Here is a 24597-nt window from a genome sequence, read left to right as displayed (position 1 = left end):
AATCTGTATATTTCCAGCACTGCAAGATCACGGGTTACTTCAGCACGGTTCAACCTTCAACTGCGTGGTGGCGCACGAAGTACATTTCTCTCGTCTCGTATTGCCAGAAACAAGGTTTTATATTTTCGCATTCACTTTTGGGAAATTTTTCATGTTTGGACACGAATGGGTTGATGAGATCCATATTTTTATTAACCTCCTCCCACATGCGCACATGTGCGCATACACACACACACACACAATCATTCGCTACTGTTGGCCACTTGCATTATGGATTACAATAAGCTACATAAGTAACACAACATTAATAAGAAGCTTCAAGTCATATATGTGCTTTTCTACGCACTTTTTGAAGCTATAAAATTTTCTTGGGCAGTCAGCCATGTCAATGCTGTATAAAATGCCAACATTTTGAATACCAGCTCCGTCTCCTACATCACGGTAAGTCTGAGCTATAACCAAATTCACTGATACATTATCAGTGAGTCTTAGCAGTGGCCCCTCCTTATTATCATGTTCAGGGCTGTGGAGTCGGAGTCAGAGTCAGTAAAAATGTACAGACTCAGACTCCGACGACATAAAATCTTACGAACACTTTCGCTACTGTGTGGGCCGCAGGCGGCCTCACGCTTGGGGAGATTCAACGACGCGTTGAGCCACGTGGTGTGGGAACAACCAAACTCACCTTTCTCTCTCTACTTTCTCTCCCTCTCCCACTCTCGCCCACGTGCTACCATTGGTCCACTCCCATACCTGCTCCCATTGGCTCGGGGTAGGCTACACCTTTCACTTCCCAGGCCTATAAATCCATCTCCTCACACCCCATTGGCATATTCATTGCCCTGATGACGGAGGCAGTATGACCTCTGAAACGTTGGTTAACATCGACCAGACTACACAGCGCAACAACCCAGAAGACGGATATCTTCATACTCACCGCTGTGAGAACCTCAAGTCTTACAATGCTTTGTAACTTTGTGCTCCGGTACCTTAAGAATACAAACTGTCTACAAATCAACCGATTTCTGCAATAACCATTAGACGTATAATTAAATACTGGGATACTGGAAACGACCCGTCTTCAAGTGCCTGAGCACTGTGGATCCCAACTTTTCGTTGGCTTGATCTATAGACTTTCGGTAGGACTCCTTGGACGAGGGATCGGCCCTTCGTAGGACCTCTACCTGTACACAGGACACCACAACACAACATCCATGGCTTGAGTGGGATTCAAACCCACGGTCCCAGTGACCAAGTCTAAAAATTAGCCTGATGATTAACGTGGTGGTGATAAAATCATTTGTGGTACCATTTACCATTTTAGTAGGTTCAGCATTATTAATACATATTTAGCTTTCATGAAGGAGTCGGAGTCAGAGATTTTAGTACCGACTCCACAGCCCTGATCATGTTATATAACTACAGAGTGCAGAAAGGTAGCTGTATCAGAAACCTGTTCAGAAAACCACTCAGACACAGATCCTTGTCAACTAAGAGTCCCCTAATGGCCTGAAGGACCTCTGAGGGACTGGTTAATTCCGGTTCACTTTCATCGGCAAACTCATATGAGAGATCACCAAATATATCAAATGATACGTGAGAATAATCAAAAAATAGCAGACAGAAATGGTGACAAATGCGAAGTATTGAGGAAACCCATATTAAACCTTAGTTACTGTCAAGATTTAAAACGTAAACTTTCAGAAAAAGAGTTAAACCTACTGACAATGCATCCGCAAGAAGACCCTTTCATACGAACTGCACACACAACCTATAACTTTCAGGTGTGACTAACACTGCTGACCGTTGCTCACCATGTCCCTGTTCCTACGCCCGATCCAAAATCAAACATATAATGAGGGTTGAAGTCGGGGTCTCGAGTCTTGATTTCCGTAAAAATCTTCCGAAGGACGGCGTACTCTGGAGCGAACCTAGCCACCATATACAGCAGAGCTTCATGTTCATTGTACACAACTGGCTTCCAGGAATATAAAGTTTCCTTGAGGCGTTTTATAACGTAGTTCTTGTACTTTAACTCCAGTTCTTCTTGCTGTTCATCTGTTAATGACGACGAATCAATTCCGACTGAAAGCCATTAGAAAAAAAAAGTTCTGTGATAACATAATTCAATCCAAATGCAAAAGATAACTATTAGATTCAAACAACACGTGTTTCTGCGTAAATATGATGGATATCAGAAAATGCATCCTATAATTTGGCACAAAATTTTGATATAAGTCTCAATTTGAAAAAAAAAATATATTAAAGATTATTACACCCTGTTTCTTGTAAGTGTAAAATCTGATTTCTAAAAACCGCCATTCACGATCGCTCCAGATGGATGACATCCGAATGGATGACGTCCAAACGGATGTCGTCCAAAGAGGTACTACATTCACGGTCGCGTCACGCCAGTCGCGGTTTGTTGTCCCTCTGTGAAGTGCGTGGTGTTTGCGATGGACGAAGAATTGGTACTAGCTACGGCAGTATGCCTGTATATTAAAAGGAGGAAACCAAAACGAAAGTGGTCAAAGCAATGGCGCTTAAATAGAAGCAATTTAAGTCCTTATGCTCCTTTCTGAAGCAACTTCTAAGGGAATTTTCTTTGTTGGCGGTAGGATCTTTGGTTTTAAATAAAACCACCAATTCTTCCATTGCTAAGCTTCTTTTAGCTTTATCATGATAGTCTTCATTACTTATCTGCCACAAACATGGCAACTCTCTATATTTCTCAATCACCTCAATAACAAACTCACGACCCGACATTATACAAGTTTGGACTTCACTGGACGAAGGCTCGTGGCAGACTGGCATGAGAATGGACCACGTTTCCGCCACTCACGAACCGATTTGGAGTGGCTCGATCGCCGATTCCCCCATTCACGATACGATGGCGCGATGGAGTGATGGGATGGATTATGGCTCGACAGAATATCCAAACGAGCCCACCACGCCACGCCAATGGACTTCAGTTTCCGCATTCATGGTACAATTTTGGAGCGACACCGCGCCATTTGGACGAATGGAGCGATCGTGAATGGCGGCCTTTACTCTGTAGGAAGAACACAGACTGAGGATGTTTAGATGGGACGTGCAGTATACATGGAAAAAAAAAAAATCTGTTGGAAAAGTTCACAAAAGTGACCATCTGAAAGATATAGGCATAGACAGAAGGATAATATTAAATTGAGTCTCGGAAAAAGAATAAGGACTCGACTGAAGAGACTCAGGATTGGATCCAGAGTATGCAAAGATGACTATGAACTGCTCAAGGAAGACAAGTACTTAGTCACTTAGCTGTTCCGTTCTTACGTTTAGCTTCAATCTGTTTTTGTATTTCATTTCCCTTGTATCTGATCTGATCTTCTTCAACAGGCACGTGTCTCGCCTTCAAATATCTTGCAAGTTCTGATCCACCGAAGCTGATAGCCTTCACAGGTTTGTCTAATAATAGAAAAGCAAATCTTAAATATGCCGAACTATTAAAGACTGTTCCTGATTTGTAACTTGTACACCTCTGTTACCTTTGAAGACTACGAAAAAAAACATTTTTAAAGTAAGACTTTAACACAAAAGTGGTTCTGATACTTTAATTTCATTACGCATGACATGCGTATCACTTTACGTTAGTGAAGTTCACCTCAGATTCCTTGTCTCAAGAAGCTTGGGTGAAAAACCAATTGGAAGAACTCGATGCAACAGGGTGGGCCAACCGTATCTGCGAGTTTCATGGTTGGTTTCGATCGGGTCGCACGGTACACAGCCGAACTCCTAACCGACAAGCGTTATCAAGCATACCTTACAGCGAAGTTAATTCAGGCTATTGCTATTGTGACCGGCTGCTGTATGTTCCAGCAAAGGTCAAGCTTCAAAAGAAACAAATGAACTACAGTACCTCAGTATAATATACGAGGCGCGTCCTAAAAGTAAGTTTCCCACTCGTCCCACAGCTAGCAAACCTTATATTGCGCGAAGCGACTGTGCGTACGTGATAGAGCAATGACGTAGCATGGCGCATGCACTAACGGCACCTCCCGCGTTCTCACAGTAGCATCGTTGCAGCTGTTGAAGATGGAGGTTCTTATTCCAGCTCCCGCCGACTGTGAAGTGCGGTCAGTGATAACGCTAGGCCGCACACGGCTCGACGGACAGCAAGTCTCCTGCAGGAGTTCAGCTGGGAGGTGTTCAATCATTCACCCTACAGCCCGGACCTCGCTCCCAGTGATTTCCATCTTTTCCTACACCTCAAGAAATTCCTGTCCGGTCAGCGTCAGCGTTTTGAGAATGACAGAGAGGCGGAGATGGTTGTCACACAGTGGTTCCAATCCCAGGCGGCAGACTTCTACGACACAGGTATTCAAAAGTTGGTCCCACGGTATGACAAATGTCTCAATTCCGGTGGCGAATATGTTGAAAAATAGCTGGACACTTGCGGTATCTGTTGCAATAAATATTTCCATGAAATTGTGTTTTGTTTCTGTAAACGGCCCCAGGGAAACTTACTTTGAGGACGCGCCTCGTATATGTCGTAAGTAAAATTTTGAAAGAGCTGCTGCTTTTAAAGGCAGCACTAGGGTAGGGTTCAGAGAAATATATGATTAAAGAGCTGTGGGAGATGACAAATTTGATGCTTCGATTTCCCCAGTGGATTGACAGAGAGGAAACACAGTGAACGCAAAGGCTTCTGAAGCATCTGCAATACAGCCCACATGTACATGATGCTTCACCCAAAGATTATCTACATTAGTGTTGAAATACCATGAAAGATTGGAGCCATTAATAATTCTACACTTACCCTTCAAAACAGCTTTCATTGCATTAATTACCACAACTGGGACTTCTGCAGTTCTTATTTTCATAACACCTGGATGCTTTCTTGGTTTTATTTCATGATCTTTAATATGATCTATCAGCTGACTTTCCATACAAATAGAACACTTGGGTTTTGTTGCATACTGTATAAATAAAAATTTATATGCATAAGTTTCATCACTTTCAATTAATGTGCAGTTAATAGCATGTCTCAAGATGGCAGTCCTCTGGGTTATAGAACTGTGCACCTCCGTCATCAAGGCACAGACTCAACAGCCTGATGATGGAAGGGGCAAGGACCTCTGAAACGCCGGTAAACTTCTACCAGACCACATGGCACTACAACCCAGAAGACAGTCATTCTAAGACTCACTGCTGTGAAAACCTCAAATTCAACTGTGGTGTATCTTACCTATCACACTAAGAGCATCACATCAAAGTTCAATATTGAATTGATAAATCCTTACTATAGTCTTTTATTTACTCGTGGAAAATTAATGATTTTGTCATTAGCTCAGAGTTTCTGCATAAAATATCAAAATGATTATGAATGGTAGATATGGATGGCAGTGGTCGTTGCCTGCTTACCTGGATGGAGAGAGCAAAACCCTCAGCCAAAATAGCCTTCTTCAGGGCAAGATACGAAGCATGTGTGCTAACTATACCATTCTTACACTACCCGTATCGTAAAATGCCCTTTACCGGCTCATCAGTTATTATTGTACATCCAATTTCGCACAAATCTGGTCTAATTGGAAATACAAACGTCTGTCCCACATAACCTAGAATCATGATTTCGTTCTGATCATGTAAAACATTACTAAATATTACCTTTCTAATATTTCCAAATAATGATAAGGCTAAGAAGTTATAATTAATCTTCATATTTTAGCCTTGTTTCGCTTCAGAACTTTTCTTCTTTACCTCACATGTATTCACGAAGCTCAGACATCGAATTCACAGAATAATCTTACACATAAAGCTAGGACATCTGTAATTCCGGTATAATCTGTGATTACAATGGAGTCGTTTTGCTTGGCAGAAGACGAAATACAGTAGTAATATGTAAATATTTTAATTAACTAGCTTGCCAAAGACCAATACAATGAAGTTTGCAGAGCATCTGTCTGCACACATCACTCCAGAATGGAGAAAGCAATACATTAATTACGAGGTAAACATAATTACTATAACCTAAAACTTTTATGATTGGCAAAAGTATTTTGTTTTTATTGTGTTATCGCACGCGACTGATTTAAATTTGAAGCTTCTGATTTTCGTAACTTGTAATATAATCTGACCATGTATAACTGCATAAATAGCATCTGTGCTGAAAATATTTTAACCGTGATTTTCTAATCATAATATCCATCAGCTGTTCATTAAATCATGGTAGCCCCTTCATAATTCTGTGCCACTTAGTAAAGCCAAACATTCTGACTGTGGTCTTCTAGGTTGTAATACCATGTAGTCTTGTAGGTAGTTACAATTTCATAGAAATGTACTGCTTCCATCTTCACAGTAGGATACCAAGCTGCCTGTTGTTTCACGAAATATGAACTGTACCATATGTAATATGTTTGAAAAATATAAATGATATGAAATATAAAAGGTATTTAAAAAAGGATATATCACAATGGTAATCTGGAAGCTAGAATACTGCATGCGCTAACAACCTGCTTCCAGCAAATGTAGGTTTCTTGGTATAGAAGCCACTTATTCTCTCCATGTGAACATAAGACAAAACTTAACATTGCAGAATATGGCTGTCTTCTGGGTTGTTGTACCATGCAGTTTGGTAAGAGTTTACCAACGTTTCAGAGGTCCTTAGGTCATCAGGGTGATGATTCATCACCTACCAGACTACAAGACACAACAACCCAGAACACAGCCATCTTCAGACTCTCTGCCATGAAAACCTCAAATCCTTGTAAGACTTGAGGTTCCTTCAAATCCTTCCTACACATCACTGTTGACAAAACTGGACAGAAATCGAAAAAAACTGATACTAGAAATCTGTGATTGGTGGAGGAGCATATTCTGTTCTTACCTGACTTTAGTCATTTCTTATTTTCAGTTTTTCAACATTTAAACTCATTCTTGGACAACAGTAAATCTTGACATACTAGTAAATGCACAATTCTTATTACTCTTATAAAATTTATATTTATACGCTACTGGTGAATAGTGGTACAAAAGCTGTTAACTTTGCCTGGACCCAATCAGTTTTTGAAGAAAGTGTCAATAATTATAAATGTACAGGACAGAAGTATTCATTGTCAGGACTTTCTATATCGTCTGTTCTTTAAAACCACGACGTTTCGGAGGCTGGTTCTGTCTCCGTCTTCAGGAGAGAGGTATACCTACTCTGTTAGGTCCCTTAGAAAGAGCTAGTCTCTGTCACTGGACAATATAAATTGTTCAATAATTTTAAAGAACAGACGATGGAAGAAAAAAGTCCTGACAATGAATAATTTTAAGTGTAATCTACCGTCGTCAAAACCCTTTAGAACTGAATTACTTTCAAGCACTGTTTTGAATCAGTTCAAACTTTATTTATAGGAGATGAAGGCAATGCTCTATGCAGCTGTTGAACAGGCCCCTTCAGCAGAGCTGATAGAGCCTGAAGTCCTAACGCGCTACTTTGCGAAATTTGACGAACAGTTCTTCCATTACTGTGATAGAGAGTTGGCCAAGATTAATACATTTTATTCAGGTATGTTGAGTAAATGACAGTAAATTGACCAACTGCATTATGTAAGTTAAAGTGGTTTATGCAGGAAATAAAACGTGATAGGAGGTGGAGGTGTTTCATAAAAACAACTTATGCTACATAAATAGGGCCAGGATTCAAAGATATGTATTCCGGATCATCATCATCATCATTAACTTGCTCCTAAATGAGATTTATACGGTTAACAGTTTAAAGAATGATAACCATTTATTTTGTGTTCCTCGTTTTGTTTTGCGTGTGCAGAGAAACTTGCAGAAGCGACTCGAAAATTTGCAAATCTGAGCAGTGAGTTGAGTGAGGCACAAGATGAGGAATTTCACGGGAAGGAAGGCTTACTACGACACGGACCGAACATCTTGCGCAAACGAGATGTTCCAGCCCGAAAAATCCAGGAGCTGAAGCTGGCATTCAGTGAATTTTATTTGAGTCTAATTCTGCTTCAAAATTATCAGACCCTCAACTTCACTGGTTTTCGCAAGATACTGAAGAAACACGACAAGGTTAATATAAAATAAATTAAAATTTAACTTAGAATTGTAGTAAAGAATGCAACAGCCACTGTTTAAGGAGGCAATGCTTTTATTATGCGTGCGTGCGTACAAAATGAAGCTAATATATTGTGTAAGATTTGTCTTTGCAGTTACTGAACGTTGATGTCGGTGCTCGTTGGAGAACAGAGAATGTGGAATCATCTCATTTCAATACCAGTAAAGATATTGACCGTTTGATCCGTGAAACAGAGTCGACGGTGACGCAGGATCTGGAGGGTGGAGATCGTCAGAGGGCAATGAAAAGACTGAGAGTACCCCCTCTGGGCGAGCAGCAGAGTCCCTGGACCACCTTCAAAGTCGGGCTGTTCTCAGGCTCTTTTATTGTGCTTCTCATTGCGGTCGTGCTGTCAGGTTAGGTTATTTCTTTATATATGAGCCGGCCTAGCTCAGTCAGTTTCGTGACCGACTATGAACTGGACGACCAGGGATTCATCCCCAACAGGGGCAGAGGATTTTTCCTTTAGTGTGTGCATCCAGATGGGCTCTGAGGCCCACCCAGCTTCCTGTCCGATGCGTACTGGGAGTCCTTTCTGGAGGGTAAAACAAGTGCAGCCTGGGAGTGACGCTGACCACTCACCCCTATCTAGTGCCAAGGTTAAGAATGAGTAGAAGCTATACCATGTCTCTCCCTAAGCACCTACATGGCATGTAGTGGGGCAGCTTTACTTTTCTTCCTTTATAAAAGTTTATTTGCCACCTATATTCCAATTAGTGTCTCCCTAATCCTTGTGTCACACACAGGCCTTATGTTTATTCCCTCTCATCAATTTGGATCAAAATTTAAATTCATGAGCCTTTTGTATCTATCTGTCCCCTGAGTCTACTACAATACACTGCTTAGAATCAGTAACATTTTACATATTCCATATTATAATTTCAACTGTAGAGTATCTCAGATTCTGTAAGATTTGAGGTTTTCACAGCGGTGAGTATGAAGATTTCTGTCTTCTGGGTTGTTGCGCTGTGTAGTCTGGTCGATGTTGAACAACGTTTCGGAGGTCGTACTGCCTCCGTCATCAGAGTATGAAGATTTCTGTCTTCTGGGTTGTTGCGCTGTGTAGTCTGGTCGATGTTGAACAACGTTTCGGAGGTCATACTGCCTCCATCATCAGGGCGATGAGTATGAAGATTTCTGTCTTCTGGGTTGTTGCGCTGTGTAGTCTGGTCGATGTTGAACAACGTTTCGGAGGTCGTACTGCCTCCGTCATCAGAGTATGAAGATTTCTGTCTTCTGGGTTGTTGCACTGTGTAGTCTGGTCGATGTTGAACAACGTTTCAGAGGTCATACTGCCTCCGCCATCAGGGCGATGATGATGGAGGCAGTATGACCTCTGAAACGTTGGTTAACATCGACCAGACTACACAGTGCAACAACCCAGAAGACAGAAATCTTCATCTCAGATTCTGTTACAGAGCGTTACTGCTTGGCATTCTGTAGTACTCATATTAATATTTTATATTTATAAATCAGTGGATGTTTACTTTGTTCTGGCAATGAGACATTTTTATCAGATTTTTTAGTTCTGCAAATTTTCTGTACATTTTACAAAGCATTAGTTTCTTGTACATTACCGTTCCTTTTCACAAGAGCAATTTCTTCCTTTCATCCCTTTAAAATTCTTTGTTTCTGTTGTTGTTTCTTAGTGTCAAAGATAATAGACCCTTGGTTGTAGATGTTGACACCAGGAAACTGGAAAGAAATTGTCAAAGATTATGAAATGAAGTAAAAATGTTTAATTTAATTTTTTTCTTAATGCTAATGAACTATATAACTAATAAAAAAATGCATATATTTTTTTTTAAACCTCTATAGGGCAAATTTTAAGTTTTTCATTTGAAGTCACCTTTGTTATACAGACGTTTGTACAATGAAAACATAGTATTTTTTTTCTAACTCTGTGGAATCTGTATTAGATGTTTCTAATATAAAGATCGACCATATTTATCATGGATACTAGTGCCGAGGTTACCTACATGGCGCATAGCGGGACAGCTTTACATTTTTTACCATATTTATCAATACTGATCGTCAATTCTGGTGAATATTAAATTGTTATTAATTTGTTTTGTAATGGTGAAAGTTATGTCCAATTTTCCGAAGACCACATTTTATTAATCTTATATTTTATTTTATACTCAGGTATCTTTCATCGCTCACGAGATGACTGGAGGATTGTATTTCGTCTATACAGAGGTCCACTGCTCATTGTTGAGTTTTTGTTCCTCATGGGTATCAATGTATATGGCTGGAGATCATCTGGAGTTAATCACGTGCTCATATTTGAGCTGGATCCCCGCAATCACCTCTCCGAGCAGCACATCATGGAACTAGCGTCAATATTTGGGGTTGTGTGGGCTCTTAGTGTCCTCAGCTTCTTGTATAGTGCTTCTCTAAGTATCCCACCATATGTCAATCCATTAGCTCTCATTACGATCATGGCTGCTTTCATCCTGAACCCAACCAAGACTTTCCGACACGAAGCTAGATTTTGGGCATTGAAAGTTCTGGTAAGTCATTTTACCTTTAATAAACATTTTGGGGATCCAGTGAATAAACTATGTAATTTTTCAGTGATTTTGCAAGAAATTAGTAAGTTTGTATGTAATGCAAAAACTTTGTATCATGTTGTCCCCTAATTCCAGAAATTTACAAATCACTGTTTTTTTTCTGAAACATCATACGAGTTCAGCATAGCTCTTAATAGCCATTTTCTGAAAAATTAGAAATGTATCGGATTTGTGCATATACGAGGCGCGTCCCAAAAGTAAGTTTCCCACTCGTCCCACAGCTAGCAAACCTTATATTGCGCGAAGCGACTGTGCGTACGTGATAGAGCAATGACGTAGCATGGCGCATGCACTAACGGCACCTCCCGCGTTCTCACAGTAGCATCGTTGCAGCTGTTGAAGATGGAGGTTCTTATTCCAGCTCCCGCCGACTGTGAAGTGCGGTCAGTGATAACGCTAGGCCGCACACGGCTCGACGGACAGCAAGTCTCCTGCAGGAGTTCGGCTGGGAGATGTTCAATCATTCACCCTACAGCCCGGACCTCGCTCCCAGTGATTTCCATCTTTTCCTACACCTCAAGAAATTCCTGTCCGGTCAGCGTCAGCGTTTTGAGAATGACAGAGAGGCGGAGATGGTTGTCACACAGTGGTTCCAATCCCAGGCGGCAGACTTCTACGACACAGGTATTCAAAAGTTGGTCCCACGGTATGACAAATGTCTCAATTCCGGTGGCGAATATGTTGAAAAATAGCTGGACACTTGCTGTATCTGTTGCAATAAATATTTCCATGAAATTGTGTTTCGTTTCTGTAAACGGCCCTAGGGAAACTTAGTTTTGGGACGCGCCTCGTATAAAATCTGTTACACATTCCTAATGTAATAAATTTTAGAAGACTCGTAGAGATAGTTTGTGATGATATTTATATGTTTTGCAAAAAAAAAAAACCTGCTTACGAAGAACAACATTTGTATAATGCGTTGTGATTCTCTGTTCGCAGGGTCGAATAGTTTTAGCTCCCTTGTTCTATGTCAACTTTGCTGACTTCTGGCTGGCTGACCAGTTGAATAGTTTGGTCATAGTTCTTGTCGACTTTCAGTATTTTATATGTTTCTACCTGGCAAATGACAACTGGATGGTTGCAAATGGTAAGAAACTGCATTTAATTACTTCATCAAGTATCTTGTGACATATACACACCTTTAATTGAAGACTGAAGTTCTAAAACTCACTTAGTGAATTTAAGAACGTTGTGGGAAAATAAACTTCCTTGAAGCAGAACTTAGGAAGAAGATGGCTGTCTTCTGGGTTGTTGCAGTCTGGTAGAAGTTTACCAACGTTTCAGAGGCCATTCCTGCCACCATCATCAGGGTGATTCATTGCCCTGATGTTGGAGGCATCAAGGGCATCTGAAACGTCGGTAAACTTCTACCAGACTGCGACAACCCAGAAGACAGCCATCTTCAGACTCACCGCCGTAAGAACCTCAAAACCAACTAACAAGAACTACACCTAGCTGGAAAATGCGAGGAACGGACTGACTGAGTTTTGGAACCGCACTCGTCAGTTACTGTCCGATGTTTCATGTTTAACTTTTTGACAGATATAAATGTTTGTGATGATTATACTCATATAATACGCCCGTTGGTCGGCTGTCTGCCAGCTTGGTGGAGATTTGCGCAGTGCTTGCGGCGTTACAGAGACACAAAGGAAGCTTTTCCTCATCTTGTGAATGCTGGGAAATATGCCACCTCTTTCTTTGTCATGCTGTTTAGCACGCTGAATTTGACACACGGAGGTTGGTAAGCATTATACTTCCACAGGAATATCTGCTTTCAATCATTTTCTTGCATGACTCTAATGGACCAGATCTATTAATACATCCAAAACTGTAATTAAAGGCATGAGCTTTTTCAATTTTGATCCTCCCCAATTCACTGTTCATAACTATTTCTTTTTTAATACTCTATGACCTCTTCAGCTTTATTGTATCAGAATATGGGATTAGAACACCTGCGCTGTGGGGCTGGTGGCCGTATTTTAACTTTGGGGTTAGCGGCATGCTATTGTGATATGTGGTGGGCTGTACCGCATACAGGCAACGATGTACGGTTCATAAAAGTCATATAAACTGAAAAATCAATCATCATATTTTTCTGTACCATCATTTTTCTCTGAGTAACAGAATATTGCATTGGGAATTGTGAGCAGCATTGCCACAAAAGATGCACGAAACGTTCTGTTTTACGATCCTGTAAGCCTGCATTGGTACACAGCAGAAAATGAGAGAGCTGAAATTGTTTAAGGTGAAGACATATCGGAGAATTTCTTCATTGCAGACATTGGGATTCAAACTTACAAACATGATTTTTTCATTATTATGAGTCCTCTACCGTGCCAGCTGGTCTACAAGCTTAAACACAGCTTTCACTTCTATTTTGCTTTTCGAGGACTCGGTGAAATTGACATCTCTATTCAAATTAGGCGGACGTATTTGCGTATTTGATTACCAGATGTTTTCGTAAATCGTTGCAGACAACGGAAGGCACAGAAAATCCACATACAAAGGGATTATGAATGATTTGAATGACTGATATTATGACGCCAGCTGTGTCATTTCTGGTTTGGGACTTAGAAAATTTTAAGTGGTTGAACTTTGCTGTACAGAGTTTACCAGAAAGAGCTGTCTACATTGGGAAATTACTTTTGGATGAAAATTAATTTTTGTAACATACTAGATTTTTTACATCACAAAAAAATATTCTCCCTTCGTTAGAATCGTACAAACCTGCCCTATTGGATGATCCCACTTAATTTATGTACAATAATTCTCTAGCGCTGAAGAACGATATTAACGCGTCTGACACACAGTCAAAGGTATATCCATGTGTTGGAATTTTGTTGGGGTAGTTAAATGAACAGAGTTACAGGGAGAAGCACATTTAGCTTAGATGGAAAAACAATAAATGTTTGTGGAATTTTGGAGTGGAACATCTTGGTGGCTACTTAGGATATTAATATAAGAAGTTAGGAAATGTATGCATAGCATAAGAGTTCTGGCATGTTTGCTCTATTATTGCCTGTAGATTTTCAATGCATGAATGCCAACTTCGGATGACAGCCAAAGACAGGTGGGGCAACTGCGGAAGGGTCACTGGTATAGAATTTAGTGAAAATCTGTTCACTGGTTCTTGAGGTATGATATGACACAGTATCAGAAATCCCTTTCATTTAATTATCTTGAAAACCATAAGACTTGCAGAAAAAATATCTTGAGCATAAAATATGTTTAATTTTTCTGCAAAAGTTTTGTATAAAATATTTTTTGTTGTTAATATTTAGCAACTTATGCTGGATGTTCTCACACATAAATGCATGTAGGTCGTCATGTAATGTCTACAGCTATTCAGTTTTAACCAAAATTGGAATGTTGGTAAAATTCACCAACACTGAATTAACGAAAAGCTGTTCAGCACTTCTTGGGTTATTTCGTGTGGGCAGGCAGACATGGCGAAGCTAATATGTGAATTTTTGCAGCTTTGTGGTGGAAACATGCCAAAAATGGATATCTTATATTTGGGTCGTGAAGATCGAACTGGCTCAGGACAATCGTTGATGTTGATATTTACAGTGTTGAAAACCTTCAGACTTTTCTACTTACTAGTTCTTGGTTGGCTGTCTAGTTCTGTATGTTAGAGATCTCAGTACACAACTGTTGCTATTTTTAGTAGCTCACTTAGGGGAATTTAAGTTTAATATATTTTATATTCTGTTACTACCTCATGACTTATCACACTAACCTGTTTTCTCATTTGTGCTCAGACAAGTATCAAGTAACATCAGAAAATCCATACTTTTACATGTTGGTGATGGCCTCCGTACTAAGCTCTTGTTATGCATACACATGGGACATCAAGATGGACTGGGGCTTGCTTGATAAGAAGGCAGGAGATAACAAATATTTGCGAGAGGAGATAGTCTACTCATCAACTGTAAGTAGTCGCTAGAAATTAACGAGTTGAGACGTTCACTCAGTAAGTATTGGGGTACGGGATTACGAGGTTTCTCGTCTCCAGCAGATCCTAAAAAGCTCTCGTGCCGCCTCGGTTCCTAGAGGGGGGTAAATGTGGCTGGAGTGAGAAGCTGACTGAGTAACAGCACAGGAATAGTGATGAATACTATCATTAAGAGGGGATGTTGTGGATTGAGGATAAGGCACAGACTAGTTCGGACATTCCTGGGTGTAATCTGTTGCCTCTACTTCAGGTACATGGAGAATGCCAGACCCCATCTGTTTTTCTGAAATTGTATTAACTGATAATGTTGCGATTCTCTAAGGGACTGTGGTCTTCTGGGTTGGGATGCTGCGTAACCTTGTATGTAGCCGCCATCATTTCGGCGGAAGCTGTTGCTTACATTTCCAGAGTCCCATCGGTAACAACTACGTGACTATACAATCCCATTACCCGGAAGATGACAACCCAGATTTCTACCACCACTTAAACCTCTGATACTGTTGATTCGATGTATTAATATGATGTTGCACATTATCCGTCGCCTGAGATACATACGATATACATTACGTTTCCATAGTTGGCTGTACTCCTGTGTTCAAAAGGTCCCAGGTTCGATCCCAGGGGCCACAGTAGCTCAGTCAGTATAGTGAGTTGGTTCATGTTGGATGACCAGGGTTTGAGTGGATAAGAGGCTTTCACGGCCTGTTTGGGGAGAACCCACCTTGTCTTAACACGTTCAGCTGGGGCACGGTCCATATTGCTTGATCCTGTCCATGCGTCTTGTTTTCTAGGCCAGGGTTCTGGTATCATTTAGCAGGATATCATGACTCAGGTTGATGATATCTGCAGTTATGGCCTGCTTCAACCTCTGAAACATTAGTATACAACCATAATTCTACAAGGCACAGTAACCCAGAAGATCTCGATCTGAACACTGTAGGTGTTCCGTCATTAGAAATACACTGTACCTTGCAGTAAAATTTGGTCAGTGTGCCATTTCTTATGCTATGTTAAAATGTGATAACACTGCTGATTTGTCATGCTGTGAGTCTGTCTCCCTTTCAGACAGACTTTACATTACTCTGGACATTTATGAGAGAAAGGATGGGGGGTAGCGCATATGAGACTTCAGAACTGCTGGAGACGGCAGCTGCGCCATGCAGACGCTTGCTGCCCCCATCATCACGACAGAGGCTGCAAGCGCCTCTGAAACGTCAATAAACTTTTACCACCCTGCTTGGTGCAACAAACCAGAAGACAGCCATCTTCATACTCATACATTCATATATCTTCATACTGTGAGAACCTAAAATCTCATTCAGAAATGTATGACGTGAAGCTTTCATGGCGACTGAAGTTGATACTCTCGGGCTACAAGCCGTGCCAGGTGGCTGAACGATTGAACAAACCAAATCTTCTGCAAACGTTTCGAGAACCATCTCTGAGGATGAGAACAGAGATAGTTCTCGAAATGTAAGCACAAGATTTAAAATCAAATTAAATCCGTGGCGTAACAGCTCCAGAGAGCCTAAGCCGACTAGCTTGACTGCTGGCCTCACGTTCACATGCCTAAGCTAAGGTGAACGATCATCCAACCAGATAAAGGATGACATGTGGTCAGCACGACGAACCCCCAGCCATTGCTAGCTTTCCTGACCGGATTACGCTACTCATTGTAGCTCCCCAATTTCCTCACGATGCTGGGTTGGCACCGGTCGAAAGCTCATGAGAAAATTTCTTCTCCCCCGAGACTCGAACCAGCGCGCATTCCGTATCGCCGGTCTGAAGCATGATGCCTCAGACCGCGCGGCTACGGCACGGGACAAGCACAAGATTTGGTTTGTTCGCTGTTCAGCCACCTGGCACGTCTTGTAGCCTGAGAGTATTTCATCAACTCATTCAGAACTGTTTGTAATTCAGAATTTGTTCTCTTTCTTCCCTCCTTCAGGGTTACTATTACTTTGCAATTGTGGAGGATTTCATCTTGCGGTTTGGCTGGGCTGTCAACTTATCTCTGACTTCAATGGGTTATGTTCATGGTGACATCATGATTTGTATTCTGTCACCCTTAGAAGTTTTCAGGTCTGTATCACTTAGAATGGTTTAATAATTGTTTAACATGGAAGGAGATCAAAGTGCTAAATAAAATATTTGTTCCTAAGTGCAATGACTTAAGTCAGAAATAGAAGATATTGCATATTTTATGGTTTTATGATTTAAAATTCTTATAGTATTATGGCATTAATATGATGAACTGAGATTGTGGGGAAATAAGAAATGCGTGTAGAATAGTGGTGTTGAATGGCCACAGTGGACGACGGAGATAAAGATCTTGCCAAACAGAAATGAGGATCTCTGTTCATGTATTGGTGTCTTGTTACACGCGTGACAAGAATTGAACAAGACTTTAAGAGACGCAAATCAAATGGGAAAATTGTGTCTGCAGGCAGAAAGTCTTATGCAAGTGAAAGTTGCATCCAAGACTGGAGAGAGAGAAAAATATTTCCACACAAAGTTCATTCTTAAACAGTTTAGATGGCTGTGAGGTTGATTTACGAGGTTCGTCCCAAAAGTAAGTTTCCCTGGGGCCGTTTACAGAAACAAAACACAATTTCATGGAAATATTTATTGCAACAGATACAGCAAGTGTCCAGCTATTTTTCAACATATTCGCCACCGGAATTGAGACATTGGTCATACCGTGGGACCAACTTTTGAATACCTGTGTCGTAGAAGTCTGCCGCCTGGGATTGGAACCACTGTGTGACGACCATCTCCGCCTCTCTGTCATTCTCAAAACGCTGACGCTGACCGGACAGGAATTTCTTGAGGTGTAGGAAAAGATGGAAATCACTGGGAGCGAGGTCCGGGCTGTAGGGTGAATGATTAAACACCTCCCAGCTGAACTCCTGCAGGAGACTTGCTGTCCGTCGAGCCGTGTGCGGCCTAGCGTTATCACTGACTGCACTTCACAGTCGGCGGGAGCTGGAATAAGAACCTCCATCTTCAACAGCTGCAACGATGCTACTGTGAGAACGCGGGAAGTACCGTTAGTGCATGCGCCATGCTACGTCATTGCTCTATCACGTACGCACAGTCGCTTCGCGCAATATAAGGTTTGCTAGCCGTGGGACGAGTGGGAAACTTACTTTGAGGACGCTCCTCGTATTTTGGCACATTGATGATGATTACATCAATTCACATGGCAATGGAAACAGACCTGAAGCTGATCTAAGAATTTTCTTTATTCATGCTATTATGGTTTTATCGGCCATCGTGAGAAACTTCGTTGCATGTTCTTGGTCCTAGTAGTCGTCCTGTGCAAATAATTAATTCAGTTTTTGTACTTCTTTTTACTTTTTTCTGACAACTGAAGTAAAAATTGGGGTGTGCATAGAGAAATTCTCATACATTAGTAAAAGCACCATAATTTAACCCAAACTGCAAGTTACGTGGGGAAAAATAAATCTGTTCGTAGTTTAACAACGCGTGGATAATGTGAATGAATAGTTGATTAAAGGCAGAATATCATCGCCAGACACTGTATAAATGTGTAATACCATGTATATCGTATTTTCTAGACGTTTCGTGTGGAACTTCTTTCGACTGGAGAACGAACACCTCAACAACTGCGGCAAGTTTCGAGCAGTACGAGATATCTCTGTGGCGCCCATGGACACGTCTGATCAGATTCAGATAATCCGAATGATGGACGATGAAGATGGAGTTATCAACAGGCGTAAGAAGAAGCACGGTTTAGCCAAGAAGAAGGAGGACCAGCGTCTTTTGTTAGAAGGAGAGTCGACAGACGATCCCGATAGTTAGATCAGTCACAGTATAAACTCGCTGTTCTCCACATTTTATTCTGAAATGGAGTTGCAAGTTGATGTTTTTTGTGACGTTAAATGACGACATCTCCCCAATTAAGCTACAATGCTATTTTAAAGTTAAAATCCATTCTGTTGAATGTTACTTTTATTTTAACAGACTGTTAAACACAACTTACAACCATCAAAAGTCAACAGAAGGAAGGGCCAGTGATAGCTTAGGTTAGGTTATACCACATGGATCGTGTGTGACTGACTCACTGCCCAAGTGCCCTCCGGTCCCCGAGGGTTTGCTCTTAGAGCTAAGTGGGCTGTTGCATCGTGCGTCACATCAACCCTGATAATGGAGGCAGAGGCAGTTTCTGAAATGTTTGATAGTAACTCCATTCTTGCATAGCTGATTTTCTGACGATACTTCATTGCTTATTATTATTATTAAGTGTTCTGTCTTACGACAGGTCCATTGCTCTGCCCAAAAAGAGCTCTCCAGTTTTCCCTATTCTCGGCTTCTCGCTTTAATTCCTGGAACGTCATCTTCTTTCCTTGTTTAAGGTCGTTGGTTAGCTGTATCAGTCTTCTTCCCAGTCCTCGCTTTCCTTCAACCTGGCCTTCGGTGATATCACTCATTAATCCATTCCTTCTCATAATATGTCCCAGCCAGTTAGCTTTCCTTCGTGTCTTTGCTCGTTGACTCTCCTCAATACTTCTTCGTTGGTCAGAGAATAATTTTAGAAAATAATAGTGCAGAGTCCTGAAGTACTTCTTAATTCTTCTCTTGTGCCACAAAGAATTATAATGGAACTGAAAAGACTCTTGTTTGCACTGTATACTTAGTTCATCCACTTTTCAGATAGAGAATTTTCACAGAAGATTTGAATGGTTAAAGACGCTGTCTCATGGTTTTATTATTAGTATTTTCTTCACAATCTTGGTTCAGCGTTCATTGAGTCTTGGCTTATTTGACGACATTTTTTCTGCTGCATGTGTTACATAGCATCAGATGACCTTGAAATTTAATTGTAAATGGAGAGTAGGTATAATTATTAGAAAAGAGGGCAGCCATAACTAAAAAACCATAGCAAATGTCAGTCAAGATAATAATCCAGATGAGATTTCATTTGTCGGCAGAGTGGTAGGGGGTACGTTACTCTCCGAGTTCACCCACACTGAACACTGCGGAGAAATTGACAGCATTCCTACTTTGTATGTGGGATTAGGATCTCAGCTGGGAGGATGGATACAGTGACTGAGCTTGTTATGGATTTCTAAAGTGCCTGCATGAAATACCATAAGTAGGCCATGGCCACTTCTACATTATTTCAGTATTCGTCATTCATTTGTAATTTGATACTGTTATTACATATGCAGATTGATAAAGTGTTAAATGAACCATGCATCAATCAGACTTTCTCTAAGGTATATAATAAACTTAACCAGCCAGTGATCTAGCACAGCTTTGGCCCTCAGTTAGAGATTTACCATGCTGAAAAAATTTCCTCAATGTAACTGTCCTGAAACCACTTGTGATGTGGGAGATTTTCCTCCGATGGCTTTGTTCTATCACGGATCTGAATTTGAATCTTTAAACTCTGAATATACTTCATTATTTATACCAGAAGTTAATATAATATTGTACCAAATATTTTGTTGCATCCAATATTGAAGATGCCATTATTATTTATTTTATATATCCTGTAATTATTCATATAATTTAATGCTACATTACTTAAATTATGAACAAAGTATTGCAGCTGGGGGTGTGATGCTATTCCACACAACCCCCATCTAGTGCTGAGGTTAAGAATGAGTAGGAGCTGTAACTCCTCTCCGCCCAAGCACCTAAATGGTGTGTAGTGGGACAAGCTTTACTTTTTTTTCCTATTTATGTAATGGTTAAGTTTCGAAACCACTGCCTGAAGTTGTCCGTAAACCATATCGAATGCTCTGTGACATAAATAGCATTTCTATTACTGTAACATGACCCATTGCATTATATTTATTATTATATTTTTTTTGTAGATCTCACATAAAGGATACTGGTGTACAATTATATTTATTTAATTACGTTGTTGTCTGGCTTATGTTGAATTTCAGTCGAACATTTGGCATGCCAAGTGCAAACAGAAAGTTTCCAAGTTTTATGAACTTAAAATAATAATAAAAAATATGTATGTTTATTCGTGCACATGTATTGTCTCAACTTTTTTACCTTTTTCTCTGTCCACTGTAATACGAGGCGCGTCCTCAAAGTAAGTTTCCCACTCGTCCCACAGCTAGCAAACCTTATATTGCGCGAAGTGACTGTGCGTACGTGATAGAGCAATGATGTAGCATGGCGCATGCACTAACGGAACTTCCCGCGTTCTCACAGTAGCATCGTTGCAGCTGTTGAAGATGGAGGTTCTTATTCCAGCTCCCGCCGACTGTGAAGTGCGGTCAGTGATAACGCTAGGCCGCACACGGCTCGACGGACAGCAAGTCTCCTGCAGGAGTTCAGCTGGGAGGTGTTTAATCATCCACCCTACAGCCCGGACCTCGCTCCCAGTGATTTCCATCTTTTTCTACACCTCAAGAAATTCCTGTCCGGTCAGCGTCAGCGTTTTGAGAATGACAGAGAGGCGGAGATGGTTGTCACACAGTGGTTCCAATCCCAGGCGGCAGACTTCTACGACACAGGTATTCAAAAGTTGGTCCCACGGTATGACAAATGTCTCAATTCCGGTGGCGAATATGTTGAAAAATAGCTGGACACTTGCTGTATCTGTTGCAATAAATATTTCCATGAAATTGTGTTTTGTTTCTGTAAACGGCCCCAGGGAAACTTACTTTGAGGACGAGCCTCGTAGTTATTCAGATAATCAAGATATTCCCTGATATCAAACTTGAAGGTTAAAATGCCCAAAATCTGTCGCACCTTCTCTAAGATCCATGTTAATATCATTCTCCAATGTATGTACACTGTCCGTAATAAAGAATGTAATTTCACTTCTCAGAAATTGAACCCTAGCCGTGTCCTTTACTTCCAACATGTCGTGATGCTAGCAGATAAATGTCAGATCCTTCGAATCACAGTGTCTTATGTTATATGCAGCAGGAGCGATGTAAGATGTAGCAATGTACTAACAAGCAATTCCAGGTAAAACTTATGAATATTCTCCTATTGCTCAGACATCCAGTCGTAGAAATGTTGCCGTAATATGTATCTTATTTACGCACTGAAATCAATTCCTTTATTGCCTGAAATTGTTGTTTATCATCATCATCGTCATGTATGATCCGAAGCTTTCACGGCGACAAAGTATAATGAATTCTTCTTGGGCTGTCGGCCGTGTCAGGTGGTTTAATAGAGAAAACACCAATGTTTCAAGAACCAGAAGTTCTTCTGTACCCTCAGGATGATGACAAAGATAGTTCTCAAAACATCAACTTCATTAAAGCAGAAGCGAAGGACAGGTTTCGTGTAGCTGTCATTTGTTTACATTTTACCACAAATTACCTGAACAATAGCTGTATATAATTTTAAGATCATACATTTAAGTGTTGCTTCCACTTCAAAAGTTCAAGTGTCCACAAATGATTGTAGGAATTAAATTATACAGTAGACTCTTTGATTATCCAGGTTGGTTGGAAAATATATTTTACAAGGTAATCAGAAACTTTGGATAATCCACAAAAATGAAATGAAATATGCAATTCTAACAAATACATAAGTTTATTTATGGCCATATACTACTCAAATTTTTAATGATTTATTAATAACAGAAAGGATTTTATATAAAATTTAATACAGTGCATACCAACTATTTTTTTAAATAGTACAGCAAATAGTACTTAACAGTTTTCTATTGTCACAAACTTCAGGATTTAGCAATAGCTGATTTATGTTAATATGTCAAATAATGTCACTGTTATACTTATTCCTTCCTTTTTAAACATTCTATCTTTTACAACACATTTCCTAAATTAATTTTTAATTTAACCAGACAGACCCTGGTTTATCCACCCCTGAATAATCAGGAGTCAACTGTTTGAGGTTAGGGTAGTCTCTGATGACAATGTTCATACCAAATTTCATAAAAATTAGTCAGTACTTTCAACAAACTGAAAGGGGGACATACATAGAATGGTGACCATATAAGCCTTCTTTCAATAATAAATGAAAGTAGACTAACAAATAAGATCCATTTAATTTGATCATAGTGACCTATGTTAACTCTACGACATAGTTCTTAGGCTTATCATTTACTTTATATTAAGGCGTAAAGAGGCATGTGGAACAACAGTTACTTCACTTAGCATCACATCCCAGTATGAAATGCATTCAAAATGTACCTAGCCGATTCTTGGCTGAAACTGCACCCATTCTTCATCAATTTTTCCAGTTGCATGGTTTCATAGAGTCCTGAAATACCTCACACCTGTTTCCTTACCCTCTACTTCTCTCCAATTTCATTTCATGCTTAACAGTCTGTGCAATACAGTGTTCTCAAATCAACAATCTGAGTGATTGTTCTAGAGACATTCAGAATTTAGGAAAGAAAAACAAACAAGACAAGGGAGTTCTTGTTTTTTGGAGATCACATTTTCCGAATGCAGTCTTTATAATTTTGTATCCGTCAATACTCCTAGTGTTATTGCAAATACAAATCTCTTGATACAAAGCTAACCTACATAAATAACACAGTTCATGGAAATTTAACCTTTAAATACCAGCCCTTAAAACCCACCCACCCTCTGCTGGACCGATTTACATGTATTTTGATAAAACAGTGAATATTTCTTAAAACCCCACACACAACAATAAAATATAATATACATTTTAAGTAAAGTTTACTTTGTCACTTGAAACCGTTCCTCAAGCTGTCATTTCGCAATATTACTTTAAAATGAAAGGAATATTACACGTATTTACATTTTTTGCTATAATTTTATTCATATTTAAAACAAATATATATTGTGATATTATCAATAAACTTACCTTAAAATGTTAATGCATCGAATAACCTTTTGTTTTCCCTCTGACAAACGCAGAATACCTTGTATATGCACATAGGTTCAAACAGAGTAACACCTGGGTTGAACGAACTTTTCTTCTCCATTACATTCTACCATTTGACGGTCACTTTTCTGTGTTTCGATGTTTATCACACAGCAATGAACAAGTCTAGGCCCACGTCCTCATAGGAGTATTCACTAATTACTTAGTGTTTCGTGTGTTTTATCTGGGGTGATGTGGTCTTCTTCGTAGCTTCTTTCCATTTACAACCCTACCTTGCCCTCAAGGATAAGGTCACGAACAAGTTGTTTCCTGAATTGCAAGTTGATAGTTTTACTTCATACGGCTACTCTGTTATAAAACCATTTATAACAATGTTTTTGTTCCCTTTAAGTTCGGCGATATGCCAGACCTCTTGCCCTTCCTGTTGCCTGTATCAACATAGCTCGTGTGTTTTCTAGTTTGAACATTTGGGGCTTTAGAGTATTATTTGCACCAAAAGTTCCCCTCAGCTGCCTCTCTTATCTTTCCAGCACACAGGCTGTGATATTGTTATCTATAATTACAATATCCTAGTTTCTTTAGGACCCTAGAACAAAGACTTCTTCTCTTTCTTTAATTTTATATGCCAAATAATTTTACTGTTGTGGAGGTCATCAAAGTATCACACATACACTTCTTAGCTTTCACAGACGATCCAACTTCTGCTATTCTTTGTACGTGGGTGAAGGGGAGGGGGCAGTTTCATTATCAGCATATCATAATATGAAAAAATAGGTTTTGAATCATTGCTTTAGACATGAAAGATGTCTATCAGTGTTTGTCTTAAGCCAGTAGCTCTTCTTGTGCCCCCTATACAAAATATAAGAAATGAAAACTCACCTCTTTATTTAAGAATCACTGTGATAGGTTAGGTTACTAAATGCTTGCAAGATGTAAACTTCTGGCAGTACAGATTTGATCTTCCAGTAATACGACCTGAAGTTAAGTGAGGAAGGTTTGAAGTATTCACTTGAATGAGAACAATCCTAGATATAAGGCGCTGCATTACAAGGAAACCCAGCACTGGGTCTTGAAAATCCTTGTACCTGTCAAATATTACTTCTGCCCTACATGTACCATCATTTGCAAGCTGTTCCGATCAGAAAAATCGT

The 24597-nt window shown here is 40.0% G+C and overlaps 2 protein-coding genes and 1 long non-coding RNA gene across 8 annotated transcripts in view; 1 reads left to right on the top strand and 2 right to left on the bottom strand.

The window, feature by feature from the left end:
• LOC110837330 (ribosome assembly protein METTL17, mitochondrial) overlaps positions 1–9787 on the bottom strand; it is a 40941-nt gene extending 31154 nt beyond the window's left edge. For 3 of the 4 annotated variants that reach the window (XR_015534243.1, XM_022079325.2, XM_022079324.2), the window contains exons 1-4: positions 5644–5830; positions 4796–4955; positions 3313–3444; positions 1815–2085 (exon numbers count right to left, since the gene is read on the bottom strand). Coding sequence is in view for 3 of the 4 variants with exons in the window: in XM_022079325.2 (XP_021935017.2) it covers positions 1815–2085; positions 3313–3444; positions 4796–4955; positions 5644–5697 (617 nt within the window). In the remaining variant the exon portion in view is untranslated. Of the gene's footprint in view, positions 1–1814; positions 2086–3312; positions 3445–4795; positions 4956–5643; positions 5831–9669 lie in introns of those variants that run through there. The other variant, XM_022079327.2, reaches the window with a different exon arrangement.
• On the top strand, positions 5826–20632 carry LOC110837327 (solute carrier family 53 member 1). Of its 3 annotated transcripts, none has more exons than XM_022079313.2 (10): positions 5826–5986; positions 7375–7528; positions 7790–8046; positions 8187–8448; positions 10238–10605; positions 11605–11752; positions 12268–12402; positions 14427–14596; positions 16569–16702; positions 18202–20632. In XM_022079313.2, the coding sequence occupies exons 1-10, from the start codon at positions 5918–5920 to the stop codon at positions 18443–18445; spliced, it is 1941 nt and encodes a 646-aa protein (XP_021935005.1). In that variant the 5' UTR covers positions 5826–5917; the 3' UTR covers positions 18446–20632. The 3 variants fall into 3 exon arrangements, with proteins under 3 accessions (XP_021935005.1, XP_021935004.1, XP_021935006.1); XM_022079312.2 differs by having other exon boundaries at positions 12208–12402; XM_022079314.2 differs by lacking the exon at positions 12268–12402.
• On the bottom strand, positions 10441–24034 carry LOC147874302 (uncharacterized). The gene is made up of 3 exons (XR_015534249.1): positions 23426–24034; positions 15342–15488; positions 10441–10579 (listed from the first exon to the last, which is right to left on the bottom strand). It is a non-coding gene; the product is annotated as an uncharacterized LOC147874302 (long non-coding RNA).
• Positions 24035–24597: the final 563 nt, after the last annotated feature.

Source organism: Zootermopsis nevadensis, unplaced genomic scaffold (genome assembly GCF_977971745.1).
Source record: "Zootermopsis nevadensis isolate Lab colony 2312 unplaced genomic scaffold, Znev_1.0 Znev_ptg000009l, whole genome shotgun sequence".
Taxonomy (NCBI): domain Eukaryota; kingdom Metazoa; phylum Arthropoda; class Insecta; order Blattodea; family Termopsidae; genus Zootermopsis; species Zootermopsis nevadensis.
Note: the sequence above shows the minus strand (reverse complement) of the source record. Positions and strands in the feature narration are given on the sequence as shown.